This window comes from Protobothrops mucrosquamatus, unplaced genomic scaffold (assembly GCF_001527695.2).
Source record: "Protobothrops mucrosquamatus isolate PMUCROS unplaced genomic scaffold, P.Mucros_1.0 scaffold1625, whole genome shotgun sequence".
Lineage (NCBI taxonomy): Eukaryota > Metazoa > Chordata > Lepidosauria > Squamata > Viperidae > Protobothrops > Protobothrops mucrosquamatus.
Genome location: NW_015387785.1, coordinates 25,511 through 35,693, shown reverse-complemented (window position 1 = coordinate 35,693; position 10,183 = coordinate 25,511). Strand labels below are relative to the sequence as shown.

The 10,183-nt window shown below is 45.8% G+C and overlaps 1 protein-coding gene across 1 annotated transcript; it reads left to right on the top strand.

The window, feature by feature from the left end:
- The first annotated feature begins 2,824 nt into the window (after positions 1-2,824).
- COQ5 (coenzyme Q5, methyltransferase) lies at positions 2,825-10,078 on the top strand. Its single transcript, XM_015822607.1, has 7 exons — positions 2,825-2,975; positions 3,526-3,675; positions 4,178-4,402; positions 6,345-6,451; positions 7,781-7,869; positions 9,393-9,504; positions 9,659-10,078. The coding sequence occupies exons 1-7, from the start codon at positions 2,825-2,827 to the stop codon at positions 9,758-9,760; spliced, it is 936 nt and encodes a 311-aa protein (XP_015678093.1). The 3' UTR covers positions 9,761-10,078.
- Positions 10,079-10,183: the final 105 nt, after the last annotated feature.

Here is a 10,183-nt window from a genome sequence, read left to right as displayed (position 1 = left end):
GAATTCCTCAGCCAGCATGCCTGGCTGAGGAATTCTGGGAGTTGAAGTCCACAAGTTGTAAAAGGGCCAAGTTTGAAGACCCCTGCTATAAAACATTTCAGGCAGATTCCTTGAAGACTCCAATGAAGGGCAATGTTCCCCTCCAAAGGGCCAGCTATCCCACTGGTTGACAGCTCTTTCTCTGAAGAAGTTCCTCCTAATAACTTAGCTTCCCTCACACTTCATCCTATTGCTCTTGATCCCACTCTCTGGGGTAGTATTTTTCAACCTTGGCAACTTTAAGATGAGTGGACTTCAATTCCCAAATACCAGAATTCCATGGCAGCAAAGTCCCTCAAGCATTTGACTTTAAATTGGGCCTTGCAACCTACTGACAATCAGTGAAGCTACTGCAAGGTATGTGCTGAAGCAAATTTCACCTCCTGTATCTTCAAGTCCAGACCTGTATATATTGAAGAAGTCAAGAGCCAGTGACGATAGGCATGAATTATTGTCACTGACCCTGACTAATGTATCAGTGGATGTTGGCAAAGACTTTGCCCTCACCTGTTGCTTAACAGGAGCTGGAATTCAGGAGAACCCCTATCACACATCGGCTTATTTAGGGTGATGGGCCCTGCCTGGAGCAATCACTAGAGCCATTGATCTTCAACTCCCTGATGTGTTTCTGGACAAAAGGCACCTCTGCCCTTCTTTGGGTTTAGTCTTAAAATTGCTTCTACCAAATCAGTCCTTCAGACATGGGTTCAACACTTGCACAGCAGCTTTAGTATACAGTACCTGAAACACTTTATTATGGGCCCAGATCAGAATGCGGCTAAAATGATACAGTACCTCACCCCAAACTAACAGATGCCTTCACCCAGAGGTTTCATATGGATGTTGCATACATGGCTCAATCATTCTTTCCTTATGACCTCTCAGTCAGGGAGGAACAGAACCACTTTTTTTTCTTTGTTGGACTAGTGATTTCAGAAATTAGTATTACGTGCTATAACTCTGCAACAATACCTCTTTAAATCTGAAGGGGGGAAAAAGACAGGCATGAGTCTGTCTAGCACAGGGGTAGGCAACCTTGGCTCTTTTATGACTCATGGACTTCAAGTCCCAGAATTCCTGAGCCAGCTATGCTGGCTCAGGAATTCTGGGAGTTGAAGTCCATGAGTCATAAAAGAGCCAAGGTTGCCTACCCCTGGTCTAGCAGGACAGTTGCTGTTAAGAATTTCCTGGTGCATATACAGATTGTTGTCTGAAGAGCAGGCAATGGTAAAGTTCTTGGGCACCTGCATTCTTCATAGAGCAAAACTGAAGTCCATCTAGTCCAGCTTCCTGCTTTCCAACATCCCTGTTTAGTTGGTTCCCCTGGGTGGGTTCATTTCCTTAGTCCAACTTTCCAGATTGTTGCAATACACCCAAAGCATAAAGTAACCGTAGGAGTTGAGTTCACACAAATTGCCATGGGTTTAACTGAGCTTGCCTGACTGGTTATTCAGCATTTGACTACCAACCCCATCATTAGTAGCCATGTTTGGAAAAGGCACATTGCCACATGATGCTAAATAGGCATGGTCTGCATGTCACACTAGACCAGAAACGTGGCAACTTTTAAGATGTGAGGGCTTCAACTCCCAGAATTCTCCAGCCAGCCATTTAGGGAATTCTGGGAGATAATAATAATAATAATAATAATAATAATAATAATAATAATAATAATAATAATAATAATAATAATAATAATAATAATAATAAAAAGTTGGAAGGGACCTTGGAGGTCATCGAGTCCAACCCCCTACTCAGGCAGGAACCCTTCACCATTTCAGACAAATGGCTGTCCAGTCTCTTCTTAAAAACTTCCAGTGTTGGAGCATTCACCGCTTCTGGAGGCAGGTAGTTCCATTGGTTAATTGTTCTAACTGTCAGGAAGTTTCTCCTTAGTTCTAAGTTGCTTCTTTCCTTGATGAGTTTCCATCCATTGCTTCTTGTCCTGCCTTCAGGCGCCTTGGAGAATAGCTTCACTTCCTCTTCTTTGTGGCAGCCCCTGAGATACTGGAAGACTTGCTATCATGTCCCCCCTCGTCCTTCTCTTCATTAAATTAGACATCCCCAATTCCAGCAACCGTTCCTTATATGTTTTAGCCTCCAGTCCCCTAATCATCTTTGTTGCTCTTCTCTGTACTCTTTCTAGAGTCTCAGCATCTTTTTTACATCGTTAAATTGCCAAGTTTGAGAAACATTGTGCTAGACCAGGGGTAGTCAACCTTGGCTCTTTTATGACTCGTGGACTTCAACTCCCAGAATTCCTGAGCCAGCTGTGCTGGCTCAGGAATTCTGGGAGTTGAAGTCCACGAGTCATAAAAGAGCCAAGGTTGACTACCCCTGTGCTAGACCGTGGTTTAAATAATATCAAACTGAAAAAAAAACAACAGAGGACCATTGAGTGCCTGCAAAAGGAACAGTCAGGACTGTCACCTAACAGTCGTCTGGAGGTTTGCAACCCATCCTGGCAATGCTGACTAACCAGATTTGCTGTTGGGTTCGCTCAAGCCAGGAACCTCAAAAGAATCTCCCCCGTCCTCCTTGCAGAAGGAACCCCGACTGCCATCCACACGACCTCCCGCGGAACTGCAAATCGGAGGAGGCGTGGCCTTTCCGCTTACGCGCACGTGACCGCGAGCGCCCCGCCCTTCGGACAGTCTTGGTTGACAGCTGCCTCCGCCCACAGGCGGGGATGAACCACGCGCGCATGCTCTGTTTTCCCCCCTCCCCGTCGCCGTTTGACCGAAAAGGGAGGGGGAGCGAGCGTGACGTCACGTGGCTGGGCAAGATGGCGGCCTCCGTGCTGGCTATTTCGGGCCGCGGCTGGGTCACTTGCGGGGCGCGGGGTCTTTTGTGGGGTCTTTCGCGGGGCCTGTGCAGCGGCGGAACCACGCACTTCGGGTTCCAGGAGGTGTCGGAGGAGGAGAAAGGAGAGAAAGGTGAGGGGGCCGAGCAACCCTGGCTGCAGCCGGGATGCCCAAATCCCGTCGTGGCCGGGTTCTAAGATAGAACAGGGCTATATGGGGCCAGGGGCGGGGTGTCTCCTGGCACAGCTTGCCCAGGAGGGTCTTTAATTCTCTATTCTGGCGTTCTACGCCCCCCCCCCAACGAGCGAGGGTGTGCCGGGGTGTGTAGCTCCTGTCTGATTCCAAGAGCCTGGAGAACGTATGTAACGACATATGTAACACAAAATCAGTCCATATCTAAGACAGTTGGGACCCCAAACCTGGGCACCAAGTCTTTCAGGAGGTGTCTGGCTGTCTCCAGGGCTAACAATAAATCATCCCAACCTTTCCTGGTTTGTAGACCAGGGCCGGTGGCACCGGGAGGGGGGGTTTCCATAGAAACAGTGGATGCGCGCACTCACCTGCCGCTTGCACGGCCCGGTTTCGAACAGCCGCAGCCCAGCACCAGCCTATGGCCCAGAGGTTGGGGACCCCTGATATAAATAACAAAACTTACCTTATTTTGAAAAAGTGAAAATTTCAGTTTACCAGGTGTTTGAAAACGTGGCAAAGAAGTATGATATAATGAATGATTCGATGAGTCTGGGAATCCATCGTATTTGGAAAGACGCCCTGCTGCGTCAGATGAACCCTTATCCAGGAGCCCAATTAATTGATGTTGCTGGCGGGACAGGTAAGTGCCATAGAATCCTAGGACCTGAAGGGACCTCAGAAGTCTTCTAGTCCCACCCTCCTGCCCAGGGCAGGCACCCTTATTCCATCCCAAAGGGTTGTCCAGTCTTTCGCAACGTTCACCAGCCCCATCCAAATCTAGTTTAGTTTGAGAATGTGAAGCACTCAGATGAACCTCAGTAGTAATTACCACAACAGCAACAACAAAATTGTATTGTGTGGGTGCATATCGTACTTCTTGATCAGCAGGGGTGTCAAAACTACGGGCCAGGTGCGTCACGTGTAGGCTACGCCCATCCCGGCTCCACAAAGACAAAAAACGTCACGATACATCACGCGATGCGATTGTGTTTGACCCCCGGGTCAATCAGCAACCCTAAAGCTATTGGAAAGAGTGGCTTAAATGATTCTGTGCACAACACATTCCTCCCTCCCTTCCTGTTACTTAATTTCAGGAAAAAGGAATCTCACGTTTTGAATCTTCCTTTTCAAAACAAATTCAGGTGACATCGCCTTTCGATTTATCAATTATGTTCGTTCCCAGCGGGAGCATCGGATCCAGCAGAAGCTGAAAAGCCATCAGAATTTATCATGGCAGGAGATTACCCAGCTCTACCAGGAAGAGGAGAATGGGTCACTAGGGGGATCCCACGCAGTGATCTGTGACATCAACAAAGAGATGGTGAAGGTTGGGCAGCAGAAATCTCAGCAGCTTGGCTACTCTGAAGGTAATGCTGTTATTTGAACAGTGAGATTTAAATCAAGACTGGTGTGTTTGTGAACATAAGTGTTTCCTTCTTGTAGGCTGATATTTCCTGGGAAGCAGGGGGTCTGGGCCCCCTTCCCTGCGTAGTAGGACAGGGAAGTCTGAGGCCTCAGAACCAAAATGACTCGTGGTGATTCTCCCCAGCTGAGTTCTATATTGTTTTCCACCTATAGACAAATTTTGCCAGACTGAAGACTCCACTATCTGCATCTACTGTATGTACCTGGAACCATTAGGGGGGGGGCGTCTCTTTCTCTCACACGATATACTGTATGGGCTGAATGGCTTCTCCCTCCTCTAGAACGAACCCTCTCGCCTGGGAATTCATCGTACAAATAACCCTTGCCTTACAACGGTTCATTTAGTGACTGAAGTTACCACGGCATTGAAAAAGTGACATGGCCGTTTTTCACATTTATGACCGTTGCAACATCCTTACCGTTAAATGATCAAAATTCAGATGTTTGGCAACTGGCATGTATTTGTGACAGTTGCAGTGTCCCAGGATCATGTGATCACTTTTTGTGATCCTCTGACAAGCCAAGTCAGTGGGGAAGCTGGATTCACGTAACAACTGTGTTACTAACATAACAATTGCAGTGATTCACTTAGGACTGTGGCAAGAAAGGTCATAAAATGGCACAAAACTTGCCTAAGAGATGACTGACTTAGCAGCAGAAATATTGGGCTGAATTGTAGTCATAAGTCCATTCCATCACAGACCGACCCTTGTAAGCATAAGTGAGCATGTAGATTTGTTGGGTTTTTCTCCTTTTGACTCTGAAACTTTTCAGCTCAGTTCACTCAGGAACCAAACGAAGGAACTCGAGGCTCTGGTTTCTACCGCATTTCCCCGAAAATAAGACCCACCCAGAAAATAAGGCCTAGCCTGATTTTTTTTTAGGATGTGCCTAATGGAAGCCCTACCCCAAAAATAAGCCCAGGGGGGCACAGCCAGCACAAGAGGCGGTGAGCATGCGGGGGCTGGCAGTGTCTGGCAGCAGCTGCAGCCCACACAACACAAATCCAAGCGCGGTGGCAGAGGCGGGAGAGAGGCAGGCGATCAGGATGAGCCGTGTGGCCATCTGGCTCGCGGGAGCTCGTGGGCAAGCTGAGAGACGGAACGGAGTGGGCAATGCATGGGATCGCTTGCCTCCCCCCCATGCCTCCGCCTGCTGCCGGTACCTCCCGCAAGCCAGGTGGCTGCACAGCACGTCCAGATCGCCTGCCTCGACCTCCGTGCTCGGCCTTACCTGCGCCGGTGGGCTGCGGCTGCTGCCAGACCCCATCGGCTCCCGGTACACATATTTGGCAGATAGTTTGTACATTTTGCAGGCAGATTTTTCAATACATGCTGTTACTGTGCTTGAGCAGAAATAGCATGGCTAACAATAAATCTTTGTATTATGATCATTGACAAGCAGGTCTTGTGTATAACCCAGCCAGAATGTAATGTGTGCCGTGGGTACGATAGTGATAGGACAGTGTAAATCAAGCATAGGTAGGGTCCAGCCCATTTCTTCAGTAATTAGAATGAGAAATGTGCCCCTTCTCCAACTTTAGCTAGCTTAATTGAGAAATAAAGCTGTAAATCATGATACAGAAGTGGAGAAAATAACACTCAGTTAACCTCTCATAAATTGGGGGATAAAATGGAGCCCCCCACCTAAGCCATGTTTTGTTCTTAGAAGTCTAAAAAAAATGCATGTATATATCATGTCATTGATTAGGGATTACTGTTGTTATAGTAACAAAAATTGAATACTTTCATATTGTACTGTTAACTTTACCATTTTTACTTTCAACTTCTCATTTTCATAAAATATTGTTGATCTTTAATGAAAGATCTCTTTGGAAGGTCCTTTGAATGGGCACTGACCAATTCCATTTCTCCTTCTTTGAAGGATTGTCCTGGGTGGTGGGGAATGCTGAAGATCTGCCCTTCGACGATGACAAGTTTGATTTTTATACAATTGCTTTTGGTATCCGTAATGTCACTCATATGGAGCAGGTGAGTGAGTGGTCCTTTTGGGACTATTGGTGGGGGGGGGGGAGTTTGCTAGATTTATATTTACCTTTTCTCCAGTCACTCAAGGTGGTGGTCTTTCACCTCCTAGTCCAGGGGTTGCTGGCTCAGGAATTCTGGGAGTTGAAGTCCACGAGTCATAAAAGAGCCAAGGTTGCCTACCCCTGTCCTAGTCCCATCTCACCCACCCACCTCGGGTAACAATAACCTGGTCAGGTAGTTGGAAAGAAAGAATGATTGGTCCAAAGTCACCCAGTAAGAGGCCATTTGCACCTGCATCATCATCATCTTATTCCTTCTCTAACAGTTACACCACTCCAGCATTTTGTATCATCTTCATTGCTCAAACCTGGCAGTTTTTCTTATACTGCCTTTCAGTGGAGAATCTTGGAAAAAAGTTTTCCAAAATTTCAAGGAATTAATAGGCTATTGTTTAATCTAGATCAAGGGTAGGCAAGCTTGGCTCTTTCATGACTCATGGACTTCAACTCCCAGAATTCCTGAGCCAGCCATGCTGAGGGGAAAGGGAGAGGTTTCCAAGCTAAGCCAGGCTGGCTCAGGAATTCTGGGAGTTGAAGTCCACGAGTCATAAAAGGGCTAAGTTTGAAGACCCCTGGTTTAAATATTTAAATATTTTTCCTCACGGCCACATGATCAAAATTCAGGCATTTGGGCAGGGGTAGGCAACCTTGGCACTTTTATGACTCGTGGACTTCAACTCCCAGAATTCCTGAGCCAGCCATGCTGAGGGGAAAGGGAGAGGTTTCTAAGCTGAGCCATGCCGGCTCAGGAATCCTGGGAGTTGAAGTCCACAAGTCATGAGGGGGCCATAGTTCCCCCATGCTGGCTCAGGAATTCTGGGAGTTGAAGTCCAAGAGTCATAAAAGGGCTAAGTTTGAAGACCCCTGGTTTAAATATTTAAATATTTTTCCTCACGGCCACATGATCAAAATTCAGGCATTTGGGCAGGGGTAGGCAACCTTGGCTCTTTCATGACTCGTGGACTTCAACTCCCAGAATTCCTGAGCCAGCCATGCTGAGGGGAAAGGCAGAGGTTTCCAAGCTGAGTCAGGCTGGCTCAGGAATCCTGGGAGTTGAAGTCCACAAGTCATGAAGGGGCCATAGTTCCCCCATGCTGGCTGAAGAATTCTGGGAGATGAAGTCCGCAAGTCATAAAAGAGCCAAGGCTGCCTACCCCTGATCTAGATGTAACCTCTTCTGCTCCAAAGCTCCACCGAATGAGCTCAGAATACAGCCGTGTGAAGAATCAGAATATCCCTTCTTACTGTGGGTTTGTTTCCCGTGTGCTTCCAGGCGCTTCAGGAGGCTTATCGAGTCCTGAAACCAGGAGGGCGTTTTCTCTGCCTTGAATTCAGCCACGTCAACAATGCCCTGCTTTCCAGGTTGACATAAAGCATCTTCTTTTTTTCATTCCCCCTTAAGTAAATAAGTAATGTGAGAATGTGAGACATTTCCTGTTTGTTGAATTCAGTACAGCATGGGTCATTGGACAACTACTCATTCAATGGCCGAGTGGTGGTCAGCTCACAATTATGACATCACACTATGCTGTGGCCATGAGATTGCCTTTTGCCAACTTCTTTACACGCAGTCAGTAGGGAAGCCGGCAGGTCACAAATGACAACCACAGGACATCCTTGCTTAATGGCAACTGGAAGTGCTGGAGTTTCTGTTGCTAAACAGAGTGGTCACGTGATACTTAGGACAATGTCCCTTAGTGATGGAAATCCCTGTCCCAATTAAGTGAGACTATCTGTACGTATTTCAAAGATAGTCCTTTTCAGTTGATGACCACACCTTCCTACCTCCTCCCAGGTTTGGTTTAGGAAAACAGTAAAAAGCAGAAATAGAGTAACAGTATTTTCTTAGCCAAGGTTGAATAATTTAACCGTTTGATCTGAAAAACTAGAAGTATCTTTAATCAAAATGCAATCCCCAGAAGTGGATGTAGTATTCTATGTAGGGAAGAATGACGCCTTATATTGACACTTTATTTTTGATGATGCAAATTCATTAATGACTAGGACAACCTTGGCTCTTTTATGACTCGTGGACTTCAGCTCCCAGAATTCCTGAGCCAGCCACGCTGAGGGGAAAGGGAGAGGTTTCCAAGCTGAGCCAGGCTGGCTCAGGAATTCTGGGAGTTGAAGTCCACCAGTCATAAAAGAGCCAAGGTTGCCTACCCCTGGACTAGGAGAAAGAGATGGACAGAATGACTGGTTATCACCTTTGCAGAAGATATACAGGCAGTCCTGTTTGAAGTTACAGTGGCACCAAATGAATGCTATTTATGCCTAGTCCCTAATGTTATGGCTGCGGCAACACCTCCGTGGCATGCACAGGTAGTCCTCAATTTATGACCATAATAGAGCCTGCCATTATGTTTGTAAGTTGCGATAGTTGTAAAGCAGGCCATCACATGACCAATTTTATGACCGTTTTTACAGTGGCTGTTAAGTGAATCACCATGATTGTTAAAAATGAATCCACAGTTCTTCAGCAAACGCTGCACTCATTAAGCAAACCAATGTGGCATTTCTGCTGAATACCAGAAATGGTAGTTTCCAGCAAAATGGTCCTAAATCAGGGTGACATGACCAGGATGTTGCAAATGGCTGTAAATGCGGGATGGTTTGTAAGTAGCTTTTGGGGGCCCATCGTAACTTCAAACAATTGTTAAGTGAACAGTGATGAGTCGAGGGCTACCTGTACTGCCTGTGAAAAACTTTATAAAGTTGGTAGAACAGATTAGATCCCTCTCCCCAAGAAAATTCAAAGGCAAAACAAAAGCCTATTGGCCCCTATTCAGTTTACTTTCAACACATGAAAAAACTTGTGGAAAGTTTAGTCTAGATAGGTTGCATCCAGTACCTCTGTTAACTTTTTAAAATTTTTGTTTTCACAGTTTGTATGATCTCTATAGTTTCCAAGTCATCCCTGTGCTGGGAGAAATTATTGCTGGTGATTGGAAATCCTACCAGTATCTTGTAGAAAGCATAAGGCGCTTTCCAGCTCAGGTAAAACAAGTCCTCCAGATTAATCTAAACAATAAAATTTCAGTCTTATACACTGGAGAGTAAGCTCAGTTGCACTTGCTCCTAAAATGGGTTAAGAACACCAGTAACCCAGGTTTCAGCATTAAAGGCTACATTTACCCTTTCTTTGTTTTAGGAGGAATTCAAGGAAATTATTGAGGAAGCAGGCTTTCTGAAGGTGGACTATCAAAACCTGATATCTGGCATGGTGGCCATTCATTCTGGCTTCAAGCTGTGATTACCTTTTTTTTTGTACTGAGGGAAAAACATTCAACATTAAGTTTCAAGTCAGGACAAAAGAAAGCAACTATTTTCAGCTGTGCTTATTTAAAACTTTTTTAAAATAGTTTTACTGGATACTATATAGTTCATTTGAAACCTGGCCATTGAAGCACTGTACAGCCTTCAGAAATGTTTCGATCATGTCACCCAAGTATGGTGTGGCCGAAGAGATGGAAGAAGTGAATGGAAGCCACGTTTGCTGTTTTAAAGGTCCGGTCCTTTTACCAGGAGATGTAGGATTACTTGATGTATTAAAATTAGTATTTAAATTTTCCATTGTTTATCTTTGTTTTCCTGAAGTGCAGGATGTTTTATATTATGAGGCGTCTTCAAGAAAAAAATGAAATTTAATTCACATTCTGGTGGTAGCAGTTGTCAG

What these genes read in the sequence shown, in the direction of transcription:
- COQ5 (XM_015822607.1), top strand. Translation starts at nt 2,825, where the DNA reads ATGGCGGCCTCCGTGCTGGCTATTTCGGGCCGCGGCTGGGTCACTTGC. An exon ending in GGAGGAGAAAGGAGAGAAAG is followed by an intron (nt 2,976 to 3,525) that starts GTGAGGGGGCCG and finishes TGAAAATTTCAG; the next exon opens with TTTACCAGGTGTTTGAAAAC. An exon ending in ATGTCACTCATATGGAGCAG is followed by an intron (nt 6,452 to 7,780) that starts GTGAGTGAGTGG and finishes GTGTGCTTCCAG; the next exon opens with GCGCTTCAGGAGGCTTATCG.